Source organism: Phaenicophaeus curvirostris, chromosome 1 (assembly GCF_032191515.1).
Source record: "Phaenicophaeus curvirostris isolate KB17595 chromosome 1, BPBGC_Pcur_1.0, whole genome shotgun sequence".
Lineage (NCBI taxonomy): Eukaryota > Metazoa > Chordata > Aves > Cuculiformes > Cuculidae > Phaenicophaeus > Phaenicophaeus curvirostris.
The window spans coordinates 91080888-91097148 of NC_091392.1; the positions used below are offsets into that span (position 1 = coordinate 91080888).

The 16261-nt window shown below is 42.5% G+C and overlaps 1 protein-coding gene across 1 annotated transcript in view; it reads left to right on the forward strand.

Annotated features, from left to right (window-relative positions):
• The first annotated feature begins 338 nt into the window (after positions 1-338).
• Positions 339-16261, forward strand: part of DCBLD2 (discoidin, CUB and LCCL domain containing 2) — a 45448-nt gene continuing 29525 nt past the window's right edge. The window contains exon 1 of the mRNA XM_069867973.1: positions 339-588. Coding sequence (XP_069724074.1) covers positions 474-588 — 115 coding nt within the window. The 5' untranslated portion in view covers positions 339-473. The remainder of the gene's footprint in view (positions 589-16261) is intronic.

The following is a 16261-nucleotide window of genomic DNA, read 5'->3' on the forward strand; positions in this document are numbered from 1 at the left end:
AAATTTGCCCACAAAGGGTCATGGGGCACTGGCAGAGGCTGCCCAGGGAGGTGGTTGAGTCCCCATCCCTGGAGGCGTTTAAAAGACGGGTGGATGAGGCGCTCAGGGACATGGTTTAGCGGCAGATAGGAATGTTTGGACTCGATGATCCAAGAGGTCTTCTCCAACCCAGTGATTCCGTGTTTCTATAACACTCTTCCGAAGGAGGGCTGGGGGCGGGACGCCGATGAGGCGCCGCGGCCGCCGCCTCCCGCAGGGACCCCGCTCGCCCCGAGCCCGGGGGCGTGGGGGTGGGGGGGGCAGGAAGCGCGCCCCCCGCGCGCGGCGCCTCGCCCCCGGAAGCGGTTGGGGCGGCCGCGGGGGCGGGGGGAGCGGCTGGCGGCGGCGCGCGCGGCCCCGAGCGAGGGAGCAGGCGCGGCCCCGGCCGCCCCGCAGCCCGCGATGCCCTCGGGCCGCCCGCCACGCCGCGGGGCATGGTGAGCACGGGGCCGCCGCGCCCCGCGGGGACACGGCAGCCGGCCTCGCCCATCCTCCTCCTCCTCCTCCTCCTGCTGCTGCTGCTGCCGAGGGGCGCCGGGGCGCAGAAAGGTGGGTGCGGGAGCGGGCGGGGAGAGACGGACAGACAGAAGCCCTCTGCTCCTCTCTTGGGGAAACCTCACCTGGAGTGTTGCGTCCTGTTGTGGGATCCTCAACATGGGAAGGATATGGAACGGTTGGAACGAGTCCAGAGGAGGGACACAAGGATGATCAGAGGGCTGGAGCACCTCCCATGCGAGGACAGGCTGAGAGAGTTGGGGTCGTTCAGCCTGGAGAAGAGAAGGCTTCGAGGAGATCTTAGAGCGACCTTCCAGCACCTAAAAGGGCTACAGGAAAGCTGGGCAGGGACTGTTTACAAAGGCTTGTGGTGATGGGACTAGGGGCAGTGAGTATAAACTGGAGAAGGGCACATTTAGGCTAGACATAAGGAGGAATTTCTTTGCGATGAGAGTGGTGAGGCGCTGGCACAGGTTGCCCAGGGAAGTTGTGGCTACCCCATCCCTGGAGGTGTTCAAGGCCAGGTTGGATGGGGCTTTGAGCAGCCTGGTCTGGTGGGACATGTTCCAACTGGGGGTTGGAACTGGATGATCTTTAAGGTCCCTTCCAGCCCAAACTGTTCCATGATTCTATGACACTGATGCTGGGAACGAGAGCCCCCACCTTTGCTCTGCACTCTGGCATGTGACCCAGAGTCTGCCCCCTCCCTGGCCAACAAAGGGTGAAAAAAAAAGTTCCACTCTGTGAAACCCCGCTTCTGCCCCATGGAGTTGTAGGATGGTTTGGGTTGGAAGGGACCTTAAAGCCCATCCAGCTCCAACTCCCCTGCCATGGGCACCTACCACCAGACCAGGCAGCTCAAAGCCACATCTAACCTGGCCTTGAGCACTTCCAGGGATGGGGCATCTGCAGCTTCCCTGGGCAACTTGTGCCAGTGTCTCACCACACTCAGCATGAAGAATTTTTTCCTAATGTCCAGTCTGAATCTTACCCCTTCCAATTTGAAGCCATTCCCCCTTGTCCTATCGCTCCGTGCCCTTGCAATTTTGGGGTGCTCGCCCCACGGGGCAGAAAGGGGGCGCCTGCAGGTAGCCCGCACTCTCTCAAGAGTGGACAGGTTTTCCCAGCCTGAGGGGACATTGCGGCGGGTTCGACCGAGGTGAGGTGGGGGCTTGGAGGCACGAGAGTGGGTCCGAAGGGTGTAGGGGTGTTTGTCGTCTTGGATCAACATCCCGTTTTTGGGGGAGACTACCTGGGCCGCAGGGGACCTCTGGGTTGTCTCTCCGCAGGCTTTGTGTGGAGTGGTGTGAGCCAGGAGGCAGATAAAGGGGGATTCTTGCTGTGCAAATAAACGTAGAGCATGTAGAAATGTATATAGGGCATATGCGGGGAGTCAGGAATCTGTGATAGGCAGGGTTTGGGGTTTTTTTGTTTGTTTAGAGAAGTCAGGGAGATTTATCCTCTTCAAATGGAATTATAGATTGAGCTTTAGGACTTTGAAAATGACAAGGCACAAGTTGGTCACTTCATGGCAGAAGATCAGAGGATGGCACAGCAACTGTCACTTTGATCATACACGTTGGAGAAAGTGGTGGGAGTGAATGTTTTGACAGCATCTTGAAACTTGCAGTTCTGTGATCACAGGGGTTGAGAAGAGAAATTTTATGGTTTCCAGTTCTGCTTGCTTCTTGTGCTGGTCTTGCTTTGTTTCAGAAACTCAACTCTGTTTTTTCATAGCATTCTCTTTCTGCACATCTAAGAGAGAGATGGGAATATATCTGAATGTTATGAATACAGTATTTAAATGCACAAGGGAAATTGAAACTACATGCACTGTACTGTTAAGCACACAATTTATTTTTTGAAGGGAAAAACATCAGAGGTGTGTGTAGAGCAAGCTAGTCGTGTTGAACTTAACCTTTTCAACTTATTTCCAGCTAATTGTGTTTAATGTTTTTTTAGTGTATTCCTACACACATACAAAAACTAATGCTAAAAAGCATTTGGCATACCTGGTTTTGTTTTGGTTTGTTTCAATTTATAAGGGAGGAGGAGAAGACCCATTTGCTTTTGAGAGGAAATTGGGCAATTTTAGCATTTAGTCTTTTGAAGGTTGTTGCTGGGTGAGTCAGGCAGCAGCGAGGTGTTACTTCATGCTGTAGGAGCATCACACTCCAAATACTTGTGCTGATTTGACACTTGTCTGACCTTTTGGTGAGCAAACTGAGTTTGTTATTCTAGGAGCAAACTGAAATAACTGTGGAAGGGTGGTGGTGAGAGTCATAATTTTCCTCCAGATTATTGCATTGGATTGGCTCAGTGAGTAGTCAGAGATTTGCTAGAGGGAGTGGGACCACGCTGTAAGAAGTTGGACTGTGTGGACAGCAGGCTTTTTCAATGTGCTGTTCACTTTAGCTTTCTGTACTCTGAGAAACCACTGAAGAACTCATACCCAGAATTTTACTTTGCAGTGTCCCTCTAGTTAATGCTTGAAGCTTGCACATAAGTCTCATTTTTGAGTAGAAGGAGAACCTCTTTATTGACAAACTTCATTTTATTGGATGACAAAAAGCAGAGCTTATTTTAAGGTTAGGGTCTCTGGTGGTGTTGAATGCCATGTTCTTCAGAATGAGAAACTGTTGGAGCTTCTGAGGAATGTTCTGCCAAAATGCTTTCATTTATCTTATTCCAGAGAGGGTTTGGGAGCCCATATCCTGTATCTTTAAATGCTGGCATAGTTCTAATTTGAATAAGGAGTCCCATAGAGAAATGAAACTGCTGTCTTCCTCGTGAAGGGTCTGCACAGAGGTGTTACTGACTTATTTTATTAAATATATGCACAGGCCTCTAAGAGAATATGTTGATTGCCAGTGAAAGTACCCAAGGCTTAGGAAATTCCACGGTTAAAGTTGCTTTTAAGCTCTTTTATGAAAATACAGTAAGTGATACTATGTTGGAACCTAGCCTCATTTATTACATTAGGGAGGCTGATACTCTGTTAATAAGCAGCTATTCATTTTCTTTTCTGCTGTTCAACAGCTCTAAGCCTCACGTACTGCGTGGTATTTAAATCTTGTTTTGAAGACAGTGTTTTCATTTCTCAGATGGTTTTCTGTAGAGCACCTCCTTAGTATCAACTGATTTAAGAATAACAGTATGGTTTTGGTTAATGTTAAACTTGCTTTGAATACTGGGTCAAACTTTCTGCTCCTGCTCCTCCCCTTCCAGATAGCTGCAAACTGAGGAGTGAAAAAGTGCAGGTACTGCTGCGATGAATTCACTTTTCACTTAGTAGTCTGCTGTATTGTCTTGTAGGATTTGAGGGAGATTTTTTTCAGTCTGTCCTACTCAAAACTGTTCAGTGTATGTAATTCAGCATTTTTCGGTCAAGGTCTTGAACTTGAGCGTTTCGCTCCCTTGGAAAACATGAACATTTTGTATGAGGTTGAACACCTTCAGAAACACTGGAAAAGATTCAACAGAAAAGTACCCTAAGCTGTGTTTTATACGATCTTATGCATCGGGGCAGACCAGCTCTTGTTATTTTGGAAACAATTCTGTGGTGACTCTAGCTCCTGGTTGCAAGGAAATTGATATTTGAAAAATACTTAAAGTGTTTTATTTGTTTTTCATGCAATTAAGCAGGTGTGAATGAAAGCAAGCCAGGACCCTGTAGGCTTCCTGCTCTTTGTGGATTTCATTTTGAGAAACAGTGATCTTAACACATGTTCAGCTATTGACATAAATTTGGTATAGCCTTTTAGTTAGTTAAGTTTAATTGTTTTTTGGATTTAGAAAAATACACAGCTGAGAGAGGGATGGTTGCTTAGTTTTCATCAAAACAGAAGTTGAATAATGCCTCAGTTATTCTGAAGGCTGTAGGGTCTGTGAAGCAAACCCTTTTGTTATCACACGTGTATTTTAGCAGCCATCTGTTGAGATTCGTAGTGGGTACTGATTTGCATATAAAACTGGAAGAAAGCCTTAAGTTAAAAATAAACTTTAGATTCTGAGGTTGATTCCCAAGTGATTTGAAGCAGATTTGTTTGCAACCTTTTCTGTAAAAAAAAATATAACTCTAGATGCTTGGTTTTGAATGTGCTTCCCACATTGTGTTCTAAAAAAACAGCAGTCTATAAGGGTGTTGTTATATCTCAAACCTCATTGAATAAAGTACAAGAAAGTGATTCAGCACTGTAGCTTAAAAATGTTTGCTTCAGTGTAGTGAAGAAAAATAATTTTTGAATGTACAGTGCCGAGTTACTATGATCTGAAAACCTCAGTGAGAGAACTGATCATTCTGTGAACATCGAGCCTTATGAAATAGTTTTCTGTGGCCTTATGTTTTGCGATTGATCTGCGGTATTCCTGGATACATTGCATGTTCCCTCTTCCTCTTCAATTCATCTGTGTGCTTTCCCCTTCACCCTGCAGTGTTCCTAGTCTCACCTCTGCTTGTCCATCTGGCCAGGCAGTACCTAATGGTGGCTTTGACTGTGGCCAGTCTGGCATTAGGCACGTGCTGATCTGTCAGCCTAACCTCTGCCTTTCTCTAGGACCTGGCATAGCTCATGGTCATTCAGATGCTGGTGGCTGAAACAAACAGCTGCAGCAACCATTGGGATTTCCTAGTCACTTACTATACAGGGCTATCTTGGTGTCTTTGTCACTGAAGTGCTGCTGAGTTCAGAAGTTCCTGGGACAGGTGGGAAGACTGGAACTAGCTGTGTGGGTTTTGTGAACTTTGTTTCCTAAAACTTTGTTTCAGACTTAGAAGTAACTGTCTGTCCCTTTTGGTCTAAGATAACCTTCCAGTAACCTCTGAACTTCGAGCCTGAAAGGATCTAACTATGCCCTCCAACTGCGAATTTGGAAGAAAGGTGTCTTGATTTGGGGAGAAGGAAACAGACATGGAGGAGGTGGCTCTAGCTGCATATCAGCTGGGCAAGAGGGAAGGAGAGAGGCCACAGCTTCTCTCTAGATGTGCTAGAAGAGATTATGTCCTTCTGGAACAGGGGACTGACAAGGGTTTCAGCTGCCAAGTTAGCCCATTGCAGGTGTCTTTTTCCTGATACAGAGAGCTGCTGCCATGTGAATACAAAGCCCTGCCGCAAAACCATCTGCCACATGAGCAATTGTCGTGTGTTGCCCTTCATACAAGTGCCATTTTCTGCTCTTGCTAAATTAGATTGGGTGGTGTCTCAATGCCCTTTGTATCCATTGTCCTTGTCTGGGCTCAGCTGGGAAGAAAAGAGTCACAGCCAAACCCACAAGGAATTATTTTTATTAAAAAGACTGCTAGCTCTTTGGATGAGAGATTTATTATCCCTCAAATTACCATTAGAACAAGTCTTTTATGATGGGGAGGGCAGTGCTCTGTTGAACTGTTGGATTTTGCTAATAGGACAGTTTTACTTAAGAATGCAGAGTGCTTCGAAGATGCAGTTGTGCAGAATGCAGGCTCTTGAGGAGTTCAGGATTGCTACATGTAGACAGGAGTGCTATGGAAAATCTCCTTTATCATTGTGTTGTGAAGCACGGAATAACTTTTCAAGAATGGCTTAAAGTTCTGTCAGGCTTAGCTGATGTGTTTGCTGATTCAGGTTTTCTGATGCTCTATTTCACTTCCCAGCATTATACCTAGAAGGTAGCTGTGCTGAGGAGGAACAGTGCTTTAGAGAATTGTGTGGAAGAATGCTGTTCTGGGGAAAACTGAACCGGTATTGGAAGTAAAAATTTGACCTAATGATGGTGAAAATTCTTTGGTATGAAAAAAGGAATCTCAGCAAAGTTATTCTTCCTCCTCCAGTTACTGAGCCTTACTTGAAGTGCTTAAGTGAGTCTGGTGGGCAGAAGGTACGTACATGTGTTCTGCAGAACCATTCTTTCCGGGAGGTTGTCTCACAGTACTGATACTCTTTAGCCTTGGTCATCTTTGGGAGCCTGTTGAGGTTGTGCTAGCCTAGTCTGCTCCTCTAAAGGAAGAAGGAATCACCATTTTGTGTAAACAGTCTTAGAGTTCTCATACTTGATCCCAGAATGTATTGCATTTTGCTTTGGATTTAAGCAGTACAATGCACGTTGGTTTTATATATGTGTGTGTGTATAGCCATGTATACACACATGCACATAAAAATCGAGTACCTGGGCTGGTGTTGAAAAAGTAACATTAATGTTCTTCCAGAAGCTAGTATTCTGTTACTGTATGCATCTCAACCCAGTGACCTTCTAGCATGTCAGTGCAGTCTTTAGGAAAATTATTTTCCTGGTACTAAATGGAGAAGCTTAGCTTTCAAAATTTGGAGGAATGTTTTCTTATGTTATTCGCATTAGGGAAAAATGATCCATCTTCTTTTCTGCAGTTCTGCCACCTGCTTTATACTCTGCCAAATGATATATTAGGTTTTTAATGTAATCACTGCTGTTCTGTACAGTTTCAGTCATCAGCTAGTTAAGTGCTGCCTTGAATGCATCAGCTTTGATAGCTCAGATAATCATCAGTACAAATGCAATCCTTGTTGGAATTGTTGCTCTATGTTTTGACAAATGTTTCTGCAGTGGTTATTTTATCCATATTTTGAAAGGTTTTAAAATAAGGTATTGCCTGTCACCCGCCTTTTGTAGCTGCACTCTGGGGAGACGGTTAGGATAACCTAGAATTTGTTTTGTAGCCAAAATATTTCCATCTCTGCCTGCATTTGTTGATTAAGAGTTACTTTTAGATAGATTTCTTCAATCAAATGCTATGGAACTTCCATGATCCTTTTTTCAAAGCAAGTAGTATAGTTAAAACCATTGTCCAAGCATAGACTGTGGATTTGTGACTAAACTGAGGTTACAAGTGGTGGGGAGTGGAAGCAGCAGTAATGTTAACCTAAAAGGCCATGTAGCAACTTGCGTTAAAATAGGATCTATAAAGTTTCCATTGCTGTTTTTTGTACAGAGTGGTGGTTTATTGTCTGTGAAGCCTGTTCATTAATGTGGTAAGACTGTGAAATACCATATTTTGCTGATCTTCATGCTTTGCCTTCCATAATTTGAGGCAAACAACTTCAGCTAAGCTATTCATATTCTGTTTGAGCTTGTTGCTTTGTATTTGGCCACTTTTATTGTTATTTGAATTAAAAATTATTCTTGAAAATGTGATATTTATGTGACATTTGGACAGCAGAACAGCATTGATTTTGAAAATGGCTTTTGTTTGAAGAATTCTTTGTCTAGTGTTTGAAAAAGAAAACAAATCCCAGCCCTTGGATGAGTAAGAAAACTAACCTGTGCTCTTTCTTATCTGCTGTTTCATAAAATCATGGTTTGGGCTGGAAAGAACCTTAGAGATCATCCATTTCCAACCATGCCATGGGCAGGGACACATTTCACTGGATCATGTTACTCAAAGCCTCATTCAACCCATTCCAGTGTCTCGCCACCCTCACAGTAAAAAATTTCTTCCTGATTTTTAATCTAAATCTCCCCTCTTTCAGTTTAAAACCATTCTTCCTCATCCTGTCTTTGCACTGCCTGATAAAGAGACCCTCCCTAGCCTTCCGGTAGGCTTCCTTTAAGTACTGGAAGGCTGCTGTAAGACGGAGCCTTCTCTTCTCTAGGCTGAAGAACCCCAACAGCCTGTCCTCCAAGGGAGGTCCTCCAGCCCTCTGATCATCTTTGTGGCCCTTCTCTGACTTGCTTTAACAGCATCATGTCCTTCCAGTGCTGAGGACTCCAGAACTGAACGTATTGACTCTAGGTGAGGTCTCATGAGAGTGGAATACAGGGGCAGAATCACCTCTCTCGCCCTGCTGGTCATACTTCTTTTGATGCAGCCCAGGATATGGTTGGCCTTCTGGGCTGCATGTGCATGTTGACAGCTCATGTTGAGCTTCACATCAATCAGCACCCTCAAGTCCTTCTCTTCAGGGCTACTCTCAATCCATTCTCTGTCTAGGCTGCGATTGTGCTTGGGATTGCCCTGACACAGGTGCAGGACCTTGCACTTGGCCTTATTGAACTTCATGAGGTTAGCACAAGCCCACCTCTCAAGCCTGTCCAGGTCTCTCTGGATGGCATCCCTTTTCTCCAGTGCGCCGACCATGCCACATAGCTTGGTGTCATTGGTTTCACTGCATAACCACTTAATTTTCCTTGGTGAAGAGCTGTAAAAGGGTAAATAATTTTCTTGTGGTTGCTAAACTCTTCAAAAATTAATTTAAGGCAGATGTTTCATACCTGTTTATCTACTGGCATCTCAGTTGCAGTTCAGTCAGTTGCATTGTCGGATGCAAGTGAGCTCATCAGTGACATCAAGATGGGAGGCAGCTTGAGCTGCAGTGGTCACACAGTGGTAGAGTTCAAGGTCCTGAGGGATATGGGACAAGAAAGGAGTACGGTCAGGCTCCTATATTCCAGGAAAGCAAACTTCCAGGTCTTCAAGGAGTTGGTCAGTAGAACCCCCTGGGATATGATCCTCAAGGAAAATATTTAAAGATGCTTTCCATAAAACGCAAGAGTGCTCAGTCCCCAGATGTAGGAAATCAGGCAGAGAAAGGAAAAGACCAGTGTGGCTGAGTCAAGACCTGCTGGTCAAACTGAAGGCAGTGTAAGCAAGGACATGGAACCTCAGAAGAGTTGTGTATGGATGGGGTCAGGAAGGCCAAGGCACAGCTGGAGCTGACCTTGGCACATGGAGAACAGCAAGAAGGGATTCTACATGTATGTCAACCAGAAAAGGAAGGTTAAAGAAAGCATACCCCAACTGATGAATGGAAATGGTAACCTAATATCAACAGATGGAGAAGTCTGAGGTACTCAACAACTTTTTTGCCTGTCTTCACCAACAGCTGCTCTCCTCACTCCTCCTGGATTAAGGAACAACAAGAAGGGGACCAGGGGAGTATAGCCCCTCCCACTGTAGAGGAGGATCAGGTTTGTGACCTCCTGAGGAACCTGAACATATATGCGTCTGCCGGACCTGATAATATGCATGCCAGAGTCCTGAGGGAACTGGCTGATGTGCTGGCCAAGCCACTCTCTATGATATTTGAAAAGTCAGGGCAGTCGGGAGAAGACCCTGGTGACTGGAAGAGGAGTAACATTGTATCCATTTTTAAAAAGGTTCTGCACCGTGGTTACAATAGCATACATAGCTGTTGCATTAGTAAGTGTTTTTGTGTACGCTGAATAAAGTTTATGAACTTAATTGTGTCATTCTTGGCAACAGTCATATTGAATAATAAGGAGTTCACCCGCATGCTGTAAATAAAGTAAGTGTGTTTTTTAAGAATTAAGTTAGAAATGGTTGGTTTCGTGGGTGTTTTTTATTATTGTTTTTGTTTTTTTCCTCTCTGTTTAAAGCATGCTGGCTGTTAGTTAAATTCTCTCTCTCAACACACCTCTAAATCAAGTCTGAAGACTTTCTGGAAAGTTAAATGTAATGCAGTGTTCTAAATTCCCTTTGGTTAGAATCATGACTATCCAATTGTAAAGTAGTTGTGGTATACAAGAAATTGTACTTAAAAGGTCCCTTCTTGACTTCAGTACTGTGAAACTATCCTTTTGTAAAATGACCTATGAGTTAGGAATAGAGGGGTTCTAACTTGACACTTTTTTGAAAGGTAAAGTCTGGAGGTTTGTTTGTGTGTGTGTGTGTTTGTTTTAGAAATATTTCTTCAGTGCTTTCTTTATGCCACAGTTTATCTTCATAGGTAAGACTATATTGCACTGGTTTTGGTCGTTGTGGTACTTGAACATATTTCTTAATTTATTTTAAGTTTGGGGTTTTTTGTTCTGTCCTGTGTGGATATCTTTGGGTTTGTTAACATTTTTCATTGTTCAGTAAAAGTCTAAATAAACGTTATTACTCTTTATGATGCAAAAATTCAATTCAACTCCAGAAAAATCACTGGAGACATTTTTAATCATATTTAGAGATTATGCATCATTTACATACTGAAAAATGAAAATAAAATTAATAGTCAGATAATCTATATGCTTTATTAAATATCCCCTCCACACTTCATTAACTTCCCATGTTAATTCCCCCTGTACAGCTTCCTCTCAGATTTTCAAGGTTCTTTCCAAATTTACTTTTAATTCAAGGAAGAGGTTTTATCATCCAAGACTGTAATAGCATCCATTGGAATGAAAATCCCACCAGCTGCTGATCTTTGAATCATCAGCCTTGCTGAAATTTGGTGTATTTTGTGTGAGCCACATGGATTCTATCTTTTAACTTTTCTTCCCCACAGTGGTTCTGTTAAAAATAAACTGATTTTCTTGGTTCTTTACTTGAAGTGCTGTAGGAGATAACCATTTGATACACCCTTGAGAAATATCATTAGTGGTAGAAAAGGGACCTTGAAAAGCTTGATACGCTTCTGTAAGTGGTTGTGAGCAGGTATAGTATGATGGTATAATAGCTTCCCAGAGTGATACTGCCAGTCATATTACACTGATATAGTTGGTCTTGGTCTGGCATTTAGACAGAGCTTGTAAATGTCTTGTAAAATTATTCCAGATTTGCAAAAGGCTAATTATTTTTCCTCCCTAAATGTCATTTTCTCCTCCTATTCAGTGCTTCATTTGTGATTTTCTTAGTCTTAGGTTGGGCAGTCCTAAGACATCAAATATTGCTTAATTGTGAAGAGGAAATCTTTTTGGGTCTCTCAACTGCTGTTTCTTGAGGTAGTAGTAGTAATGGTTTTAGTGCCTGGTTGCGGCTTCAGACATCATCATAGTAGAGAGAGAAACACTGTTTTAGCAATTTTGCCACAGTTCTCTTTATACATCCTATTTTTGCACTTCTGGTTTTATATTGAGATGACACTAAAGTGGCATATTAATTAGACTTGGCAACACAAGCAACTTGTATAGCTGATTGGGTGTAAATGTTCTTTATCTAGAGAAATCCCATGGGAATGAGGCTGATGAAAGATCCTCAATGTCTTGGGGGGGAAAGCTGAATTAGGAAAACAGTGGAAACAGCAGGTGAATTATGGTGGTGCAGTTTTTCTTAGATACTTCTCAGCATTAGGAATTTTGACTCTGAAAGGATAGTTTACTGCAGTGATCCTGCATCTCTCTAGTTGTGCACTTCTGTTTGCCAACAAGTTCACAGAGGTTTTCATAGTTGGCAGCTGTTGCATCTTTAGCAGGACTGTAGCCAGTTAAATCTGTATCTGGTCATTTTAGCTTTGCTCCAAAATGGTTAAGACTTGGCGAAAAACATCTTAACCTTGTTCACTGTGGTGGAAAGGAGCCACTGGCATTTAATTTTTCTTTAACACGTCCATGAAGTTTGTGAAACCAGGGAGCCATGAACCATACTATCAGTTAATTTCAATTTTTATGCTGTGGTATATAGGTGTCAAAAATATGTATTATTATCACAAGGGAGGAAAGAGAGATGCATTAAATTTAATGCTTTTGAACCTTACATGCAAAGTCCAGTGGTGATGATTTTTTATGTTTTTCTCAAGTGTATTTCAAAACATCAAATAAAACATTTTCCTTACTTTATCTCATCATTTTTAAAGAGCTGTTTTCAAGGTCTTCAGTTCTATAACACAAGGTGTCCTTTCCTTCTTGCTGTGAAGAAGTTACAGCAGAGCTGATGGGCAAGTTTAAAGTTCACAGGCAGTTTTTACTGGAGCTTCACATACTACTGACTTCCTACAAGCTCTTGCTATAGTTTTGTGATAATTTTGGCAATTAAAAACTAGTGAACTGATTTATGAACTGGTAATGCAGGAGAGAAAAAGATGACCATAGTGTTAGTTAAGTATGTGAATTACTGGTATGATTGGGAAATTTTTTGCTTCTTTGTTGACGTGTGCAAGACTTGTGAAATTTCATTCTGTCCTGGTGTGGTGAAGAGTTTGAAGACAAGAGAGTTGAAGCCTATTCTGACCTTGATTACTGCTTATTCTTGTGGAGTTTTGTGTGACCATCTGTGCGTTATTTTTTATTTCCTTCATCAGCTGTGTTTCTGGTGCCTAGCGCTTGGAGCACTGAAGCACAACACTGTTTATTTTCATGAAGGTGTTGGTACAGATTGCTAAGTAAATGATATGTCTTGGGAAGCAGGCAAGTTGCGTGTGCCAGACAAAAGACAACATACAGTATGAGTTGTCACTATAATTCAACATGGGCAGTAGATCAGGAGGGTTTCTGCATTATGTACCATTGAACGCAGAGCCATTTTACATAGTCCTCTTGTAAAACACTTTTCACCATGGCTAGCCTGTGTTTGTAGGCTGCTTTTGCCTGCATAGTATCTAAGCAAGTCATAGCTGCCTTCAGGGACTTACTGGCATCATTTCCCTGACAGAGCAAAAGCTCTGCAATGGTCTAACACAAGTGATCTTTCATTTCTCGTCTTACGAAGTAATCAGTTTAGTTGGCACATGATAGTGGAGAAAGCACATGTCTTACCTGCTCTAATGATGTAACAATTTGAAATAATTTGTTTTAAAATGTTATCATATTTTGGATGCTAAATTCAGCAAGGCACATTATTCTGTTGTGCAAAATTCAGTGGCTGAAAGTTAAGACTGTGTTTCCAGAGGTGATGATTGAAAAGCTATGCTTACAGATGAAAATAATAAAGTGCTAATTATTACTAGCCCAGCATGCGGCTAGTCTTGTAAATGAAAACAGTAAAATTTTGTTGTAATGACATCTTAAATATTGTACTTTTGCTATAAGAGCAAGAATAAGCCTTTGTCTCCTTACCCACCCCCTACCTGGCCTCAGATGCCAACATTTTGAAAGGGAAAGTGCTTGTTGTGCTTCACCTTGTGTCCTGTTCCTATCTTTGTTAAACCTCGGCCTGTAATTTCATTGCCCTTCTGAGGTACCCCACAGCAAGTAAATCAATCTGAGCTGAGACAACCGTAATCCCACCTCCACTCCTTTCCTTGCCCAGCTGCTGGCAGTTGCACAATGAGCTGCCTCAGAGAGGTGAGTTGGTTGAAATCTTAACACTGCTGTGGGAAGGCGTAGGGGCGCTGATTTGTCTTTAGACAGCTCAGTTCCTGAAGCCAGTGCTCTTATGTGGCTGGTCTTCCCAGGGGAGGGATGATTTCTGCGTTTCTGTTTGGGATTCAAGGTAGTTTGAAATGCACACACAGACTGGCAGTGCTGGTGAAATAAGCAGTTGCTGGTGTTTCCCTACACTTACGCTGTCCTGTCCCTCTGTCAGGAAAGGCACTTCTGCATGTGCACGCTGAAGTAAATTAGGAGATTGCTCTAGGCTAAAACTAACAGCTATTTTTATCTCAAGTGTCTGGTCTGCTTTACCATGTGGCTGCAGAAGTGTTTACCTCTGGTACCAGGAAGAGTGTGAGAACAAGTGGCCAAAAGCAAGAGGCAGACAAGTCTTGCTTTTTTCTGTGACTGCACTAATTTAAAGAGCCTTCAAGTGTTTATCGAGCTATGGCCCCACTTACGTGTCAGGTATGTTATATTGTGAAACATCTGTAACGGGATGGAATGCTGAAACCAGTGTGCTGAGGCAAATAGATGGCATTAAGGAGAAGGTGGACTGTGTGCTTGGTGGCTTAAGAAAATGAGTTCTGACAGAGCAGATTCCTTCCTGAAGAACACAGTTCTGTGGATTTGGGTGGAAGCAGCAATGAGTTTGGAGAACACAAATAAGGGTATTTGAAAATACCTGAAAAAGCTATTTAGATTTTGTCTCTGTCGCCTCATTTCTTCAGTGTTTCTTATTCATGGAATTGTTTTGATGGTTGTGTAACCTCTCCTGCCCACACCACATCAGCAGTGGCAGGCTGATAAAGATGAGGGAAATGTGGAGTGCAGGAACTAAACAGAAGAGGAGAAATTATAGTAGCTCATTGAATCAGAAAGAATTGTTATTTGGAGTTAAAATGAATGCATTGAAGTATCTTTTTGCTTACATAACTAAAGTTTTAAAGGATCTACCTTTACTTAGTTAAGAAAGATTGAATTACATTCTGTATGTAGCCACAAACGTACAGAAAATCTTGGCTTACCCATGTAAAATCTTCTCAAGAAACCCAGTGGTTAAATGGAGTCTGTTCAAAAGGCAGTGCCACGTGTTAAAATTGAGATCAGTGTTTTGATATGCATCAGTTATGCATTATAGACTGTGATCTTAAACTGTCTGATGTCTTTATTTTATCACTCTCTCTTCTCCAAGTAAGGAATGGGAAAGCATTCTCTAGTCTTAAAGATTAATTTTTAACATGTTTTGGTAGTGAGAACAAGATTAGCAGTCACTAACAGCAGCCAATCTCAGGGGGAAAAAATTCTGATTAATCGACTTCAACAACTAGAAAGAATAATTTATCTTTTTTTGTGGTTATTAATAGAGTACTTAGCACCCACTCCTGCGTGTGCAGTATCCTCTCATTTCATTGGATTTTACATTTTCTTCTTATCCAATGCATTTCGGTATGTTTGTGTTGGTTCAAATTCTGTGTTCTGTTGATGTAAAGACCTTGAGTATGAGAAATCATTTTAAATCATCTGTATGATTGCATCAGACATCAGTGTGCCATAGCCCACAGTTCATATGTAATCCATCAGGGTAATTTGTCCAGACTGTATTCGAAGGCGCCTGCAGAAGAGATGAATGGTTCTCCTGGTGACATCAGGGTTTTTTTTCTCTACCAGCTTTTTAAGAGGTGCCTAACTCATGTTTTGGTGAAGAGCCAGGCTTATTAATGTTTGCTGTGAACATGGACCTCAGGACACATGAAATCCAATGTACCTCTGCAGACTGTACATCTGTGTGCAAGTGATCATGGTGCTTCTGCAAAAAGCTTGCTCTCTTGTGCGGATGCCCCCTTTCTGGAGGTGTTCAGGGCCAGGTTAGATGGAGCTTTAAGCAACCTGATCTAGTGGAAGATGTTTGGAACTAGATGATCTCTAAGATCCCTTCCAACCCAAGCCATTCTATGATTCTGTTCTGCAAGTGCAGTAGGTTTTTTGTGTGATGGAGAAGGCTGAAAGAAACCAAGAGACCAATTCAGCTGTGTACTGAAAACAGAAGTTGTTGGCCTATTCAATAACAGACATTGGAATTGACAGCTGCCACTTTTATGGCTTCTCAGATACTCCACTCATGCACAAAGGTTAAAAGAAGCCAAAGATTCTGTGGATTTATTTAATGACTCCCAAACAAAGTAGTTAATGCTCCTATATATGTGGCTGTGGTGCAAACAGTTGTGATTGTCTCTTGGAGAAATTTTTGAGTGTTGCAGATTGCTCCCCTGATATTGGATGCATATGTGTGTGTCTGGGGTTGATTGGTGGCCTTCCCACAACTTTGATAGAAATGATGAAGTTTACACAGAGGGGCTTAAGAGCTATCCTTTTATAGCACCAGCAAAATAAAACGAGGTTTCATGCAAGTTTCACTGGAAGTGTGGTTTTTAGAAACTTCCGAACTGCTCTTGTGCTGCCCTTGACATATATACTGCATACCAGGCATGCAATGGTAATCTTTAAATTCTTCAGGCATGAAGTGCCTGGCACTTCTGCTATCACTAAGCTAAGTGAAACACACAACAAAATGAGATCTAAAATGTCCAATCGGAACGAACTACTTTTGAAAATTGGCTTCATGGTAAGATGATGCTGTAGAAGCTGTTCAGCACAACTGTTTTTCCTTTCCATTCCTTTCTAGTATGATTTGACAGCAGATTCTCTAATGTGGATATATTAGAAGAATATTTTTCCTTACATG